Source organism: Tachypleus tridentatus, chromosome 11, assembly GCF_004210375.1.
Source record: "Tachypleus tridentatus isolate NWPU-2018 chromosome 11, ASM421037v1, whole genome shotgun sequence".
In the NCBI taxonomy this organism is placed as follows: domain Eukaryota; kingdom Metazoa; phylum Arthropoda; class Merostomata; order Xiphosura; family Limulidae; genus Tachypleus; species Tachypleus tridentatus.
This window is the reverse complement of record NC_134835.1, coordinates 23,191,442-23,211,337: the sequence shown is the minus strand read 5'-3', so window position 1 is coordinate 23,211,337 and position 19,896 is coordinate 23,191,442. Positions and strand designations below refer to the sequence as shown.

The 19,896-nt window shown below is 32.6% G+C and overlaps 1 protein-coding gene across 4 annotated transcripts in view; it reads right to left on the bottom strand.

Annotated features, from left to right (window-relative positions):
• Positions 1–18,232, bottom strand: part of LOC143231744 (BTB/POZ domain-containing protein 2-like) — a 34,649-nt gene extending 16,417 nt beyond the window's left edge. Inside the window, exons 1-3 of one of the 4 annotated variants that reach the window (XM_076466366.1) lie at positions 10,299–10,499; positions 7,307–7,382; positions 5,940–6,762 (exon numbers count right to left, since the gene is read on the bottom strand). In XM_076466366.1, coding sequence (XP_076322481.1) covers positions 5,940–6,762; positions 7,307–7,364 — 881 coding nt within the window. In that variant the 5' untranslated portion in view covers positions 7,365–7,382; positions 10,299–10,499. Of the gene's footprint in view, positions 1–5,939; positions 6,763–7,306; positions 7,383–10,298; positions 10,594–18,209 lie in introns of those variants that run through there. The other 3 variants (XM_076466369.1, XM_076466368.1, XM_076466367.1) reach the window with 3 other exon arrangements.
• Between the last annotated feature and the right edge of the window lie 1,664 nt (positions 18,233–19,896).

The following is a 19,896-nucleotide window of genomic DNA, read 5'->3' as shown; positions in this document are numbered from 1 at the left end:
ACTTTTTTTTAACATTTAATAAATTCACTTTCAGTGATGACGAGAAAACCCCCTTTAAGAGAAAAATATATGTAAAAACATAAATTTTCTCAACCCAAACCAGCCACTTTTTCATATATAATAAATTAACTTTGTCTTCAATAGTAGGATTGTCACGAAACCTTATAATATTGTCAAATAAAAATACACATTTTAAGGTTTAAAAAAGCATTTTATACATACATAAGAAAGATAAAAAAGGTTTTACTTCCTTGATTTTGGTAGGCATAGAAGATTTATGTGAACAATCACAAAGTCTCAATGATTGTTTATAATTTTTTAATCAATTTTTTTCACATTTTAAAAATCCTATTTTTCAAAAAGCAACATGACTGAGTTAAAATGTTATGATTTTTAGTTCTGAATAACTTGACATATTTCATATCATTTGTTACATATGACTACGGTTTCAACAATTTTCTTTTCAGTAATACCTACATTTCAATCTTGCTTTTAAATCCCCCAACAAAATATTTACATTAAGTTATAACGTTCACATCTGTATCTAAAATAATTTTTTCAATGGGTATCTCGACGTCAGAGGTAATGAAGTCAAGAGGTGTGGCACTATGTTTTGTTGTATCATGCTCGTAAGATCTTTTTTTTTTCACATCCTTTGTTCTAATACTGTCAAAACACATCATACTGATCTCTAGAGCTATCTAACTTCCAGAAAATTCTGAACTTGTAAGCCTAGAACATACACACGAATATTTAAGAATGCTTACTTCCAAACCTCAAAATTACGTGTATATATTCATAAAAATTCAGCCTCACGTTATGACAACCATACTCAAATTATTGCAACATTGAAATGTCTGCAAATGTTTTATCTGTTTGTTAGTTACTGTATTCACTGCAGGTTAGTGTGCTTTAGATCTAAAATGGCAAGTCCCACACAGGAAATTGATTCCAGTTTCCTCTAAAGATAATATACAACATTATACATACATACATACATATATATATATATAGTGTGTTATAGCCATAAATCTTTAAGCCAAAAACAAAACACATTGAAATTAAACAAAATATGCTGCATATTTTTAAAAAAAGATCCTAGGGTACAAGCTACAATGTGGGATTATAAAATGTATCCTAGGTTTTGGAGGTGACTGAAAAAGTAGGACCAACATTGTGGTGGGGATACACCATCTATCATCTCTTAACCTCCAATTTGCTAGTCTCACATAAGAAGATTAGATATTAGAAGTGAGATGTGGGTGCTCAAATCCACAATGTCCTACATCAATATCACCCTTCGCTGCCTGCAGACAGATGTGGGAAGGTGACTGCTTTCCCAAGATAAAATAAGAATAAGATAAACATAAAAAGATGAAAATAAAAAAAAATTAAGGAAAATAAGGTACTACCATTTGATTTGAAGTTATAATGTTTATAATAGGTATAGCACATATATATATGTATATATACAAAGTTGATAAATATAGACATTAAAAAAAACACTTTCATTTGTGGAAGCATTAATATGAACAATAGTTTCTTTAGCATTTTATGCACAGGGTATTCTATAAAATACTAACAACTAATTGTTGAAAACTATATAACATATGAACAAATGTACGCAAAAAGCTTAGATGCAAATTGTGGTCTGTGCCACCCCAGACAAAACTGAACTGTCAATGAAGTTGATCTTTTTACTGTTAAAAGAAAAGAAAAATCCTGAGAGTTATGTTCCACTTTTTTGTGGGAAGAATAAATATGATTTTTAAGAAGGATAAGCTAATTTTTTCTAGCATTTTGCCCTTTTGACACAAAGTTAAAAAAAATCCTGCATCATGACTCAAATGTATATAACATCCTCAAGTAATAAACATCTTACTGATATTAATTATTAAATAACATGAGCACTATTACAGTTAATAACTATTAATACTGATCATTTGATCCAGTTTGAATCTGCACAGGATTGACAAATAGATTAATTCTACACTTTACAAATATTTAATATATTAAAATAGTGATTTCACCAGGAAAGGCATTATCTAGAAAACCAAGCATCAAAGGTTTCAAGTACTGATTTTAATTATATTTATACCACAATAAACATATTATGAATAATTTCTGATTTATTAATTCTTTAATAATGGTTCTAACATTCAAAATTCAGTTTTAATCTGAATCCTGACTCTTCACATTTCAAACACTTTATATCTTTTAACTGATCAATATGTTATTTAGACAACAAAATGGTTTATTCTTGTTAATAAATCTTTTTTTATGTAGTTCAACATCTACAAAGTAAACATAAATATGTTTTTCATCTTTATTCAAGAGTTAACACCAATAGGTGTTTATTACCTATAGCTATCTTGACCTTCTGTTGCCCTCAAGGCATTGGTAAACTTTTTAATAGTGCACCTATCTTCTACATCCCTATACTTTGGTGTCATTGCAGCAAAAAGTGCTGATCATGTGTCCACCCTCCACCAATCCCATTACATCCTCTATACTAGTGCAGGTAGCGCCCTCTACTTTTATGGCACAAGTCACTTTCAAGAATTGGCATGTGTCACAATTAAAATACAAGGCACACTTCTTGAGTGTTGCACACCTGGAAATGTTCTTTACTCAGTAAAGAAGTAAAGACATAAGATGGAAATGAATAAAATATGTGGCTAGGACTAGAGAATCATGTATGAATACACCACGTGTTCTGTTTGGGCAGAAAATATCCAGTGGTAGCTCCTTGGGATATGACGTACTATGTCAAGTGTGGTCCAAGGAAAAACCAACATGGAAGTGCCATGTAAAATCAACAAATGTGGTCCATCAGAGAAAAATATTCAGGAAAAGCAACTTGGAGTGATTATAAAGATAACCAATGAGGTCCATCCAAGGCAGAAATATACAGAGAAAGCCACTTGGTATACAATGAATTAATTCACATGTGGTCCATCTGGACATCCAGTGGAATCTCAATTTCCAGTAATAACCTTGAAATAAACATTTTTGAATGGTCCTATCCACACAGTAATATTTAATTTACTTTTAAAACATTTAAAAAACCCTTGGTTTTAATTTTAATATCAAAAGTTAACAATTGTTCATGTCATGAAGTGCCTTCCTCGGAGATTCAACACCTACAAAAACCTGTTACTTCCTGGAAAATTAACATCATTCAGAACAGATGTGTGTCACAAGTATCTATCACACATTGTGTCACAAGTACCTTACACAAATTGTACAAAAACGTCTAACCTTTTATTTTTACACAATCTTCTAGAACATTCTACCATTTTAACAATCCTACATCACTATTTGTCCCTTTAGTGGGTACATTTTGAGATAGAAACCATACTGTAGTGTGCATACCTTTGAAGATAGAAACCATACTGTAGTGTGCATACCTTTGAAGATAAAAACCATACTGTAGTGTGCATACTTTTGAAGATAGAAACCATACAGTAGTGTGCATACCTTTGAAGATAGAAACCATACTGTAGTGTGCATACCTTTGAAGACAGAAACCATACTGTAGTGTGCATACTTTTGAAGATAGAAACCATACTGTAGTGTGCATACTTTTGAAGATAGAAACCATACTGTAGTGTGCATACTTTTGAAGATAGAAACCATACTGTAGTGTGCATACTTTTGAAGATAGAAACCATACTGTAGTGTGCATACCTTTGAAGATAGAAACCATACTGTAGTGTGCATACCTTTGAAGATAGAAACCATACTGTAGTGTGCATACCTTTGAAGATAGAAACCATACTGTAGTGTGCATACCTTTGAAGATTGAAACCATACTGTAGTGTGCATACCTTTGAATATAGAAACCACATTATAGTGAATGTATTTTGAGGTAGAAACCATACTGTAGCAGGTGTAATTTGAAATAGAAATCATACTACATATAGTGGATGTATTTTGAGAGACAGGTATGATTCAAAGCTTTACTAAGGCATGTCAAAGAAGCTATGTCAATACCAGGTCTTCTTGGAGATAACATAAGGATCAGGAATACAGTTCTTGTTTGATGGCACCTCTGATGAGTAGCTCTTGAACTGCTTCTGTGACACGCTGGTAGGAAATGTGATCTTGAGGGAAAGGGTCAAAAAGTGGCAGGTGTGATCCTTCTAACAAAACTCGAATGACCCGAGAGTATGCTGATCAGGAATATGTAAATCCACAATCCTGTGTGGTAGGGGGAGGTAGTGTGGTATACTAATGCCTTCACATAATTGGTCTACAAATTATGCCAATATTAGGCAAAGGACAAAAATAAAAAAACTTGTAGCTAGGTGCTGTATTAATAAGGGGAACGATCAAATGACATGGGAAACAAAACACAACATGGCTGTGATATCCTGAATTGGGAGCTGAGGTCTAGATGCTTTAACAGGTTGAGAACATGGCTACACAGCACAGGATGGCTAGGGGGAGCTGTCCAAGTCCACGTCATCTTGATCTAAGTCCTCTTGTAATGGCAGAATTGTTCTAGATGGAGATATCCCTCAGCTCATGTGAAAGTAGCCATTTGTCAACAAATTACGACCAACACTTACCCTGCTGCTAATGACACACCTTCAGTAGTCATTTTAGTCATAACAGTAAGTTATGAATTCAATATATTGACTGACTATTGGTAATTAAGTGAGAAACAGAATTCACAATCAAATAAAAAAAGATCCAACTTGGTAGTGGATTATAAACAACACTTTGGGAATGTTCAAAATGTACTAAGTAAAACACAAACTTAAATCAAGCACCATGGCTTAACACTGTTGTGCCAAATCAAAAGGTCAATATGGGGTTCAACTGCACAGACATAGCTACATGGTTAAGCATGGTTGAAATGTGATATACACAAGGAATTAGGTGGAAGTTTCAAGACAAATGACAAGTTAATATTTGCACATTAGAGGGGCAGTTAAATCAAGAACAGCTGTAACTGTATCATAGGGATAAGTTATACATAATTCTTATCCTATTCAAACTCCAAATTAAAAATTACAAATAAATTACAATATATAGATGTAATAAAAATATCTAATTTCATTTCAAACTACCTTTAAATTACATTTTATATTGTATATAAAGCCAAATGTCTAACTAAATATTATAATATACTATACACATTTAAGTTTTTGGATAAAAATATTAAATATTAGTCTGCATTTCATAAACCTTGAAACAGGTTATAAATAAGACCCATAGATCCACATTATTAATCCATTTTTATGTATCTCAGATGCTTAACTAGTATAAATAAGACCCATAGATCCACATTATTAATCCATTTTATGTATCTCAGATGCTTAACTAGTATAAATAAGACCCATAGATCCACATTATTAATCCATTTTATGTATCTCAGATGCTTAACTAGTATAAATAAGACCCATAGATCCACATTATTAATCCATTTTTATGTATCTCAGATGCTTAACTAGTATAAATAAGACCCATATATCCACATTATTAATCCATTTTTATGTATCTCAGATGCTTAACTAGTATAAATAAGACCCATAGATCCACATTATTAATCCATTTTTATGTATCTCAGATGCTTAACTAGTATAAATAAGACCCATAGATCCACATTATTAATCCATTTTTATGTATCTCAGATGCTTAACTAGTATAAATAAGACCCATATATCCACATTATTAATCCATTTTTATGTATCTCAGATGCTTAACTAGTATAAATAAGACCCATAGATCCACATTATTAATCCATTTTTATGTATCTCAGATGCTTAACTAGTATAAATAAGACCCATAGATCCACATTATTAATCCATTTTTATGTATCTCAGATGCTTAACTAGTATAAATAAGACCCATAGATCCACATTATTGATCCAATTTTATGTATCTCAGATGCTTAACTAGTATTTGAATAAAAGAGAATGTAACGCCACCTGACAACTGCATTGAATAGTTTTGCTTCCCTGATTCTGAGAGTGTCTCTCTCTAAAACAGCACAAAGAGTGTCGTGGTCAATGTCTGTAAATCCTTCTGCAGCCAGTGCTTCAGAGGTGCATTTGTCGATGGTTTCAAGGCAGAGGGCAGCAAGCTGCGGTTCATCAAATAGTCGTGCTTGGGTCAGCAACATAAAAGCATTGTCACTACTTAGATTAGACTTTAAAAAATCCACACAAGCTTTTTCTAAAGCAGGAACAGCATACTTTTTGGCTGTGTATAATGTTGTCATTACAGTTTCTGGACCAATCTGAACCTCATCAGAGTATAAAAACCTAAGAAGAGCTAAGAAAGCTGCAGGTTCAACATCAGGGAGGTCTATTTCATCTGAACTTGTTGCCATAGCACCGTTAAACATAGCATCAAACACGGCACTACCAACAGAGAGAACAAACTTGTGAGCTGGAATTCTCTGTAGCTGAGTTCCTTTACCTACTATAAAATGTACATCACTCAAGATTTCTTTATTAAAAATAAAGGCCAATCTTTCTTTGACTGATGCTTTGCTTGCTTGCCAGTTGAACAGAACATGCCCACCATAATTAAGTGAACCTGGAGTGTTATTTATGGATGCCACTACTTCATCGTCTTCATGTCTGCAGAATGTGATCACGTTATCCCTGTCTCGTTGGTTGCTCCTGGAATTAACGGGCATCTCTCGTCCACCTATGTTAATGGGTTGGGAGTTTGATATTCCAGAAGCCATGCTGTTCGCACAACTTGTGAAACTGGCACCAAGAGGCTCCAGATCTAAGTATGAACCTGAAGAAAGAAAAAAATAGCCAAATCATGCTTTATCTAGAATTTCACTTCAAAAAAGCATTAATTTTGACTAAATTTAAGTTTTATACACATGGAAACTAAAATAATTACCTTATGTAACTTGAGAAATACAATAATAACTTTGTTTCAGGGGAGCTTTGGGCAAAGTCAACACAGCAGGTTTAAGAACTTTAAAGTTTTCAACTGCAGCAATTAGTTTACCAGCCAGTGAACATCTGGTCAGTAATTAGTTTACCAGCCAGTGAACATCTGGTCAGATATTCATTATTAAATCTTTCAATTCTCTACTTCTAAAAATGCTATATAAATATGGCTGTTTTTTTTGGCATTTCTTTAAATTAGTATTTGTGTTAAGTTTGACTAATCTTAATTATGGTTACAAAACAATTTTCTCTCGAGAGGTTTTAGTTCAAGACTTCTAACAGTAAAAAATTATAAAATGAATGAGTTACTATCAGTTCATTCTTAAGATTATGTGTTGTACAAGTTTTCTTAAATGAGATATAAATAACAACATACGTACATCTTACATGTACTGTCTTTAGCTTTAGTGGATTTTTTTTCTTACAGCAGAGCCACATCGGGTTAATCTACTGTGTCTACAGAGGGAAAGCAAAGTACTAATTTTAGTGTTGTAAATCCAAAGACTTAAGAGTTGTATCTACCCTGGGTGACAGCTTAAGAGGAAATGTTACCTTCCCATCCATAGCCTCCTCTTGTTATCATTACATGAAACCAAACACAGGAAATTAATTCACTACAAGTATATTAACCCTTTCAGGTAGTACATAAACATTTTGGAAATCTCGGATAAACTGAATTTGCTAAGTAGCGAATCTAAAAAAACAACAAAAAGATGTCAGTGAGTTTGTTCATCATCCTTCATTCACTTAAAAACACAAACCAAGAACATTAATCAAACTTGAAAATAAGTGTATACATCCATTTGTTTAACACAATTATGACAACAGTACACATTACATCAGAATGTAAGTTCTACAAACTTATAATTACTACATAAAATAAAAAAAGTAATTTAAAAATAGAGTTTACATTTAAAGCTCCAACCTGTTACCCACAGAATTCAAGTTTGTCTACAACCTTTCACCCACCACTTAAACAGTCCACACTGAGATGAGGGTTCATATCCAAATAATTCTGGAACAAATCTCCAATTCTTCCATGTTCCACAGAAAATGAGTCAGAAATTCTTAAGTTTCTCCCACAAACTAAATTATACAAGTTAGATTTGCTTTTTGTAGCCCAAATCTAGTCTATCCACATTCACATGTTTTTTTCAAGAAGACAAAAGCTTAAAGCACTTACAAGCTCTCTAAATAAAGCCTTACCAGTCTTACGAAAGTTGGAAGATTTTGATGATAGATGTATCCAGATGGATTATCTAGAGAAGCTTACAAACAGTTGAAATTATCCCTAGTTTTTATCTGAAACTCACAAAATCTGCTCTTCTCTGATTCAGACAGAGAAGTGTAAAGTTTGAAGCTGAATAAAATTATTATACAGTTATGAGAGATTGTGTTAAATAAAGGTTGAACTGCATGACACACCAAAACTGCATTCAGTTGTTACTGTCATAGGCTAATATTTTGAAAATTATATTAAACAAAAGTTAGAATAAACTACTAAAAATGCTTCATATTGTACATTATATGTCAGTGTTCTATTTCAACATAACTTGTGAATTTTAAACTGAAGATCTACAATTTCCTTTCTTATTTTCACTTTCCAACCAAAACACTGAAATTGATAATGGAACTAGGATACATGGCAAATCCAAACAGATGACAGTACTAATCTACTTGTTTGCAAGTTCAAAATTTCTACAAATAGGATCATTATCTCTATTTGTTCTTTGTAGTGCAGCTAAAGAATGAAAATATGGCTGTACATATTTTTTTTTGTAACAACACTCTATGTTAGAAAGAGAGTTATGTGACTTAATTTTAGTAAAGCTACACAGAAATCTGACAAAATCATTTTCTGTGAGGAAAAGACAAAATAAACTAAAACATTTGGGAAATAAGTGTTTTCAATAGAAATCAACATCTCAAAACTCGCGTGTTAGACAATACATGCATTAACTAAACATTCAGTTATGTTTATCATGGCAAGCTTTTAGAAGTAGTAATACAAACATGATCATTGGGGACCTGAAAGAATAGTTTCACTTGAACTAATACACTATATTTATTGTTAAGATAGACAATTCAAAATGCACGATGTGACAACTAGGTAGATGAATTATACACTAGATAAATGTGGAGATATGGGATACAGACAATGCCTCACCTATATGTAGTTTATTTTAAAGTGGGAATTTAATTACATCAGGAAAATTACTTGAAAAGAGTGTTTGTTTCCAAGTGAGAGTCTAATTAGGTAAGTAATTTCAAGATGAAAAATTATACATCGTTACAAAATATTTGGCATTTTGTTGGATAAAATTCGCATCCTGATTAGAGAGAAATGGTCCTATTTCAATAAAACAATTGTCAAACACATTTTTTAGTTGAATAAAAACTAAACATTTTCAAAAAATGATTGGAAAATATAAAAGACATGCTTATACGAAAAAAAAACGATTTTGTCTGAATACAAAATATATGATGATTCCACTGATTTACTAAAAATCTTAGTGATTTCTCACAATTGAAACATCATTCAAAAACTTCTTAAATATTTAAAATATTAATAATATAAAAATATTAAATATTTTTACAAATATTTAAGGTCAACTTATCCCAAGAAACTCCCTGAATAAGGTTAAAAGGGCACTAGAAAATAGAAGTTGGTAATATATATATTTTTCATACAATAATTACTTAACCTAAGGTTTAGAAAATTGGCCAATACTAATAGAAGGGTAAATTTTTTGTTGTTGTAGAATTACTTAGTGTATTCATTAAAACGATAAATTTAAAACAGTCTGAAACCAAATACAAACTGAAAACGTTGTAATTTAATTAGTTTTTGAAATATTTACAAAGTACATAATACACGAAAATAATAAGTCAAATATTTTAAAAATTTAAAACATTTCTTTGATGGTTTATAATTTATAAACGTCGAATTTCAGTTTCTTGGACATATTTATGGAACGCGGAGGTAAAATTGTTTGGGTGCGTAAAAGTAGAAAATACAACATAGAATTAACTGGTATTCGACTTATTTAACACTTTGGAGCTAAGCCTAAATTGTAGGTTAGATAACAGTTTGATCAAATGAATTTATATTGCTAAACCTAACTCATTTTTAAAAAATAACAAAAACACGTGAAGTACGTTAGGTAGGCTCGAGAGCCAAATATAACTGTGCATAAATAAGTTTTAGTTTCATTTAATTCTGAGTTAGGTTACTGCTCTGCATTATAAGTATTGTAACTGAACTGAAATAACACAGCATATTTAAATGTTCATTAATTATTGTGTAACATTTATATTCTTTACCATAAAAGTTAATTTAGTGTGCAATATTAATGCTATTTATCTACCTACTTTAACGTAAGCCTCAGGAGTAAGGGTTAGGCAACTTGATAATGATGATATCTAAGTGATACGAGTCTATTCCTTCCCAGATACAGAAGTAGTTACACTATACAGTAAACATACCATGGAATCTAATCAGGTGTAGCGCTACTTTAGACCAAATATTTTTATTGTTATTACTTTGAAGAAAGTGATAACAAAATTTAATAACATCACCATTAAAACAAGATCGTGATCACAAAAAAAACTGATAATTTTCTTATTTACCTTCAATCCTGGTTTCTTTTATCTTTTTTTTTTAACAACGATATTTTTTAATCATTGCATTTTGTAATAGTAGCAAATTATATTTATTTTTCAATAATTTGATTTAATTATTATACATTAAATATCCTGTTAATAATACTGCACATTTCCATTTCATAAATCAGTATAAGAAAAACGTTGAAAGAAACAAAGTATCACTATTAATAAATTCAATAGCTGATTCAAAATAACGATACTAACACTATTTCGAAGTTCATAAAGTAATATGGAATAAGTAAAATCGTTCTCAATACTTTTATACAGCTCAGAAACTGATAATTGTCTTACCAAAACGAAGATGAACATCGGTTGGTGGAACACTTTCGGAATATCTGCCTCGAAATTAACCTAAATCTTACATTATCACATAAACAATAATAATGATAAACAGACACAACAAGGATTTTGGTACGTAATATTTGTTAATACGTTTTCATATCACATAGGTAAAGGGTAACTATGATTTTGATAATTACAAAGGATGTGAAAGTGAATTGGCGCACTGTTTTCTTACATCTTCCTGCAACATTAGTTGAATAATGAGTCTTCATTTCTATATTCTAACATGTTAACTAATTGACTGCTCCTAACTGATCAAAAAACAGTGGCTTTTATTACTGATTATTGAACTGAAAGTTAAATTTACTCTTCCAGATTAATAACGTGAAGTAGGCAATTACAGAGAAAAATAAACGTACACGCAAATCAACCATGTGTTTTATTAGTTGTTTTTTCATTACACAAACCATCAGGGGAAATATTCGAAAATGTATTTACGTTCACTTCAAAATTCACCAAGAAGTACTACTTCATTTAGGCTAGAAGAAACTACCTTTATACGACAAATAATTATATATATAAAAAAATCTTTTTATTTGAAGCAACACTTTGCCAGATTTCCTATGGGACGGGGGGAGTTTACGAACTTACAACGCTAAAAGCGAGGGTTCGACTCTTTCCAGTGGATAATAAATAGTTCAATGTTGCTTTGCTTTACAACAAACAAAGCGGTTTTCTTTTTCAGAGGCCTATTACATTCTTTTTCTGGTTTCAGAGAAAAGACACTGGGTGAAGTCTAAATAGATAAAATTAATTCATAATTACGTTTTTAAGTGATCTTAGTTTTTAGCAAAGTTCCACTTCACAAGGTATTTATTTTTTGTCAGTGGAAAACTGGAAAACAATCACACACCCACCCTCAGACAACGTCATGCAGTTGCATATGGTATCACTAAGATCAATATGCAAAACGTTTGAACTGTAATAACATCTCGTGAAATTTCAAAAAACTTTACATTGTTAATGACTTTACCAATGAAACCACTTTCTTCGATTGTCTGTGTATGATATTCTTTGAGAAAACAGACTTTAAAAATTATATTTTAAAGATAAATTTTTGGTTTAGTTTTGCGAATGATACAGTAATAGTACTGTCCTATAAATAAACGAACGGAAAATGTTTCACAACCATTTATTAACTTCATGAGAGAATACAGCCATCAAAATTCTTCTCCTAGGTTATCTGGGCACCAAAACTAACAAAATTCCTGAAAATCAAGCATATAAAGTAAAACTCGTACAAAAAGACACCTTCATTTCATATTGAATGATTCGAAGGCTACAAAAAGGCGTAATCAGAAACATCGTTATAGATCCACATCTGACATCACAAGATCAACAAGAAAAGCAGGCATACAACATACCATATTTTTGAAACCAACGATTATCCAAGTTCTTAATTAAACGACTCGTTCAACCTAACAGATATCGGCAAAACAATGTCGCAAAAAATGATGATTGACTTAATCCATTGATGAAATAAGTCTTACAAGCGTATATGTTTGGAACAGTTTTGTTTAATCAAGGATACAATACACAAATATACCAAGTTCAAACCAATACTCTTTAAACAGTTTACTAATTCAAGAGAAAGTCACAGACAACATGATAATAGGAAAGAAGCTTACTATTTCACTTATAACTAAGGTAAAAAATTATGATGATGGAATAGAATGAGTAACAAAAACATGGATGAAATACCATCGTTTTTACACAAAATCTAAGAATTTTGAAAAATCAGCTGTAACCAAATATGACTGAAAATTCTATGAAGTTATGTCACAGAACAAAGTTCAATTCATGTGTTTTGAAAAAAAATCATTCCAATTCCAATAGTCAATATAAGTCAGCTGTAACGATAAGAAAGATGCTGAATAGATTAACTCTAACAAGTCCGGAGGAAGCTGCTGGTAGGGCCATCAAGTATACAGTTACACAGCTGCTAGAGGCAGTTTAATCTAGGAAGAACCACTAGGATTAAAGCCCTAACTATCTCTCTCAATTTCGCTGGCTTTGTCTAAGCATAAGTTTGTTTGGAATTTCGCACAAAACTACACGAGGGATATCTGCGCTAGATGTCCCTAATTTAATAATCAAAGACTAGCGGGAAGGCAGCTAGTCATCACCACCAACTCTTAAGCCACTCTTTTACCAACGAATAGTGGGATTTATCGCTTTACATAACTCCCTTGCGAGTCTTATATTGTGAGTCGAGCGCCCTAAACAGCTGGCCATGCTTGGACGTGAGTACGAGTAGTAGCAGTCCTTGTTACTAAAAGACTTGAGTTGACAAGTTCCTCTTGTAAATTACACCTATTTAGATGCTTGAGTGCAAGACAACATGTGTACAAAAACATTTTACCATCATTACATCGAATATCATTCTGGACACGAACATTCCTGCTTCTATTATACCAGCAATGCTACTAGTAATACAACTTATGCTATTATTTTGAAAGCTCAAATTCAAAACACGGCGATTGCGAAATATAAATTATTTTCGGTCTGGTTTCATCATAAGATTGGCAGAACAAAATTAAGTTTATTATTGTCACTTTTCTTTCTGTTAAAATAATAGCTTTATGTACATCGGCGGCCCGGCATGGCCAAACGTGTTAAGGCGTGCGACTCGTAATATGAGGGTAGCAGGGTTCGCATCCCCGTCGCGCCAAACATGCTCGCCCTTTCAGCCGTGGGGGCGTTATAATGTGACGGTCAATCCCACTATTCGTTGGTAAAAGAGTAGCCCAAGAGTTGGCGGTGGGTGGTGATGACTAGCTTCCTTCCCTCTAGTCTTACACTGCAAAATTAGGGACGGCTAGCACAGATAGCCCTCGAGTAGCTTTGTGCGAAATTCCAAAAACAGACAAACAAACAAACAATTTACGTAGATCGGGTATTGTTAATACAAGTAGGCTTAACAAATCAAAGTTCTTAGAATGCGAAAGTTAAACAGAATCAATATTTCTCTGGAACTATTGAAATTTTGAATGTCTAAATAAATTATCATACAAAATATCATTTTATTTTCCTAGTATTTATTTGGTGGTTTACTAAAAAGTGAAGTGACAAGGTAATATTAGTCGACGAAAGCTAATAAAGTGAATTAGGTTTAACCACTATAGTTACACTGTTTATACATGAATTTTTGTTCTGGTCCCTCACCAACAGCTTTTTCAAGTGTTAAAATATTTATGTGAGAAATCGATTCATAGGCAGTTATTTACTTGCAGGATAACTACAGGTAAACATCGATATAAAACGCATCGATAAAGCGCGATAATCAGTTGGGCGCGATGGGGTCTTAGGCCCCAAATTTTTTGGGGTTTCTACAGAGGCCGCCGCTTAATATTACCACTGCTTAATGTAATCAGCCGGTTAATGTGATCAAAAATCAAAAACCAAATCCACTTCAATCTTTTCGTATGGTTTTCACGCCGCATATTGTGATCAAACCCCGGCCTGCATGTAATAATTCCTGGCGCTGTCAACTGCAGTAAAGTACATAATCTGACAATTTTCTGAAAAATCCGTTTTTGTTTCAGTACTGAATTCGTATTTTAAACTTTGCCATGACATTTTTTTATCTGGTAATTATTTGACTTCAGTTTGTACTTAGATTTTAATAATTAGTAAATAAATTATCAAAATTAATTACTATATGTATTAACTTTTAAAATTGAACTAATTTTAATCAGCGTCTAATCGTAAAAACGATCACATGATTCCTCTGACGGAACTACTTTTAGAATATCAGCCCCCATCAAAGTAATGAATTCGATAAATTTCTTTAGAATTCTGCTTTTTACATTTAATTTCAGTCCTAAAATTGAGTTTAATAAATAAAATAAATAAAAAATGCTATATCATTGGTGTAAGTAGTTTTGTTTGTTTTTCTTTATTTCACTACAAAACGCGTAAATTTTGCATTATCGCTCACCCCGAGGGTCAAAAAAATATATAATCAAATCGGTATAAGGCGCAATCAGATACAACGCGGTCGAATTTTTTGGACCCCAACTAGCGCCTTATATCGATGTTTGACTGTATATCGTTCATTCATATTTGATTTAAATACTACCCCCCCCCTCCTATTTTTATCAGGTCCCCCGCTGGAATAGCGGTAAGTCTACAGATTTGAAACTAAAATTAGCTAGATGTGTCTTTGCTATACGAAAAACATACACCCTCTTCACTGGTGCCAAAAACTATAAAATGTATTAACTGTGTGTAAATAACAGGAAACCATAAATTTAGGTTTTATAAATTACATATATGTATTAGATGTATACATGATAAAAATATTATAACTGTTTGATAGAAATTTTTATAAGCATTTTATGGGCTTATATACCGAAAGCGCCATGCTTCAGTCTCTTATAAGTTATAACCAACTTATGAACACTAACAATGTTTCGTGGTAATATCATGCCATCTGTTGAAAACTTAAAAAGTATTTTAAAAATAACTAAGGTAATTGTTCAACGATTTGTTTTCTGTCACATGATTTAGTTTTTGTTCTTGTAAAACCAGTAAAGTTTTGAACTATTTAATTTTTTCGCTCTTAATACGTATTTTAATTTAATTTAGATTTTGTCATCTTTAATATAATTAATGATCTTCGCCACAGGGAAAGTGCATTTTTATCATTCTATTATTATTTAAGCGCATAAAAAACCTTGCGAAACTGATAAATTGTCACTTTCGAAAAATAAAACGAGGGTGGGAATATTGAATTAATAATGTTGAAACACTTTCCGTGTTTTTCTATGAGTTTTGTTTTAAATGGACAATACATTATCAAAGAACATAAGAAATTCAGGGTAGGCTGAAAACTGTTGTTAAACCAATTAGAACGAACATATGTTGCAATTTCTTTCATTAGTAAACAAACCAGGAAAATAAAATACATGTTCATTAGTTCTCTACTGACAGTTACTAAAAAGGTCTCGTTTTAGTGTTTGTAACTTCGTGTGAAAGGGACATCAGTTTGGCCTAATTTTATGTCTGCACCAAATATTAAAGTTTTAGCGTGCATGAAATACAGGTCAGGCCTAAGTTTATGTCCGCATCTGGTATTAAAGTTTAGTGTGAACAGGATACAAGCCGGGCCTAAATTTATGTACCAGATGTAAGGATTCAAGTCAGATTTAGTTTTATTTCTGTACCTGGTTTTAAGATTGCAACAGGATACCTGACTAGCCTGATAGTATGTTATGAATAACAATTTATCTCGGACAAGTTTCCGATTTAATGTTTCATATTACGATTTCAAATTGTCTGAAATTTTAATTTAGAAGTGAATTGAATATCATTTTGTTTCAAATTTATGATATTTGCCAACAATATTCATGCACATAATTTTTTTTCATTACACAAATATATTTCAATATGCAAATAACAATACAGTTAATAATAACAGATATTACAAATAATGTTTCATATACAAAACTTTTACAAACCTGCAAATAATATTGAGTCTTCTGGCTGGTCTGGAACTGAATATTTTATCAACTGTTCACGATGAGCGAATTAATTCTACGTTGATACATAGGTACATGTCACTTGACGGGAAGCTAGCACCTTCTTTACACGTAAGGTTTTCCGCTGAAGTTATGCGATTTATTTGTAGAAATGCTAACGTCCAAAGTTAATTCACTGAAGTTAAACGGTTTGTAATGTTCGAAATCTCAAAATGTCCTGGTCAAATATCTGTAATTTCCCGATTGATAAGCATTAATCATTTTATAGCTTCAGAGATTTATAATGTTCCAACTGTAGCAAACCAGCAACAATATTGTTAAACTCTCTCTTGGCGCGTCAATTTATAAACTTTTATTAGGGTGAGTTGATTAGGTTTGAATTTCGCGCAAAGCTACACGAAGGCTATCTGCACTAGCTGTCCCTAATTTAGCAGTGTAAGACTAGAGGGAAGGCAGCCAGTCATCACCACCCACCGCTAACTCTTGGACTACTCTTTTACCAACGAATAGTGGGATTGACCGAAACATTATAACGCCCCCACGGCTGAAAGGGCGAACATGTTTGGTGTGACGGGGATTCGAACCCGCGACCCTAGGATTACTATTAGAGTGAGATTTTCGAAAGTTCTGAAGATACGTTAGCGTTTTCATAAAACATATGTTGTTAAATATTACACTCGAGAATCTTCTAGAAATTTAGAGAATAGACGGAACTTTCGCATTACACATTTAACAATATAAGTTACATGCATTTCTAAAAACTTGTATAGGCTTACTTGCATGATGCATAAAAGGAACTCACCTGATACGTAGTGATATGAGATCCACCGTGCTGGCGCGGCAGTCTTTGAGGACCGCTGTGAATCAATAACTTGAGATCCACGTACTCTCTTACGCCACTCACCGCGATATCATACGAAACGCGATTTTATTTTTTTAAATGTTATAATTTATTATGAAAGTAGAGGGCAAATATTACTCTGACGGGCCTTCGTAGGTCACTACTACTATTGTTAGGACTCTTGAGTTGTGGTAGAATGCTTGAAAGATCTGGTTTTGTTAAGAGCATCTAACTGTAAGAACTTATGAGTGAAAGCAAAGAAGACATGTAACAATATGTCAACAACGCTACATCTGTCATATCCAGGAAATTAAATTTTCTACACGTATACATATTGCTGTTTCTTACACCATAACATCGAACATACTTGTTGTTGAGAATAACAACATGTATATATATATATATATCATAGGTAAGTGTGCTAACAGAGCCATTTTTCATTACTCAGAAAGTCAATATTTTCATCAAGGATTTTGCTTTACATTGATTCAGATGTGAAGACATATAAATGTTAACTTCTTATAGACCAAAGTACCAGAACGTCCTTTAAAGTGTTAAACTTCACAGTGCTTACTTACAGGTCTTGAACCTAAACCAGAAAGTGTTAATTTTAATCTTTTCTAGTGTCAGTGTTTACTTCACAAATGTTGATATGCATTAATCAGAATGCTAAAAAGTAACTGGATGTACATGGATTGTTAAGCCTAATCAGTATGCTGCAACTAGAGTACAGATGTTACTAGTTAAAATAATATATATTCCAGTTAAGTAAAACAACATTTCAAAAAATTGAACATATTAGGTTGCATGTATAATACAATATACATCAACAATAGTTAACTTGCGAACATAAAACAACCCAAAAAAAAGATACTTCAATACGTATTTCAAAATTACACTTTTTTTTACCAGGATTTCGGAGACACCGAGAAAAAAATTGAAAATACATACTATAAATTATCGATAAATAATCTATCTTCCGTCTCTCTAAGCATATGAGAAATCGTATGTTCGTTTGTACGCTAGCTCCTCTCACACTATTTGATCAGTCGCCACCAAACTTGGCATGTGGACTCCTTGCTGTTCCCAGAATTAACACGAAGGACAAAATTTCCGCCAGGTTTCCCACAAACTTTTCTGGCGTTCTAAATTTAATTTCTGTCTTCGTATCGCGCACATTTTAGTAACACTCAACAATCAACATCGTCGCTTAGCAACAAAGTTGTTAGGAAATTGTTCTTCGCCCAACAATGTTTGTGTTAAACGCACATTATACATGTTATTTTTAAAATTACTTTTATTTGCTCTGGTTTCAATAACTTCGGTGAAATAAAGAGCAAACAGTTTAACTAAGAAAACTTAAGTTACTGTTGAAAAATTTTCAATAAATCAAACAACTAAATTATTATTCTGGGCAAATGCGCACAAAAGGGGTAAAGGAAGAAATGTTCCTTAGTATTTGTCAAAATTATTAATGGTTGGGTACAAGACCAGTTCTTGCACTTTGATATGGTACTGTTCATCACATAAATGATAAATTACTGCAAAATATTACTGGACAGGAATTTATTTACAGCTCAACTAACAGTGTTCCAGTGACAGTGTACATTACCCAACTGAATCCCAAAATTCTCTTAAACCACAAGGGAAGCCAATTCGCATTTTGAAATTAAAGATTGATTCACCAACAACGTTATTGATAAATCTTGATCTACAAATTATGTATTGTCATGAGTTCAATTGTCAAGAGTTTATTGCCACGTGTTATTGAAGAAACTGGTCATGCCAAATGTTTTCACTCCAAGAATTATTTTGCACCAAGCGATTACCTCTTTCAATTTAGAAGGCTCAAATTCCCAGTTACACTTTGTTTGCAATCTAACTTAACAAGGCATAAGGTTAAAGTTTAAAGGTTACTAGATTGTTCCTAAATAGCCTTCTTTTCACATGGTCAGTTCTCAGTAGGATGTTCCAAAATTGGACCTCATCAAAACGTAAAGGAGCAACAGCTAATGTAGTATAACAAGAGACTTTAGTTTAAACTATGAATTTTTTGTTTTGAAAACCAAAGGTTTAGATAAAAATTAAAATGTCGGGATAATATAATTTTTCTCAATATATGTTCTCAGAGAGCATCTTTAAATACCTGTTTCAAGTAATTTGGACACCCGAGTAGGGTAGAACTATTTACAGTGGCGTATTTAGATAGGGGCTAGAGGACTCAGCCCCATGGCCCATGGTGTTAATGGGGGCCCTTGATAATTTTATTCCATGTAAAATTACATGGTGTGTATGGCTCACACTGGGTATTTCAGTTAGTTTTGGTCCGGCATGGCCAGGTGGTTAAGGCAATCAACTCCGAGAATGCAGATTCGAATCCCCATCGCACCAAACATGTTCGCCCTTTCAGTCGTGTTGGTGTTATAATGTTACGGTCAATCCCACTATTCGTTGGTAAAAGAGTAGCCCAAGAGTTGGCGGTGGGTAATGATGACTAGCTGCTTTTCCTGTAGTTTTATACTGCTAAATTAGGGACGGCTAGCGCAGATAGCCCTCGTGTAGCTTTGCGCGAAATTAAAAAAAAACCAACCAACCTTCATTATTTTGGGGGCTCTTCAGCCAAAAGCCCACCCTCAGA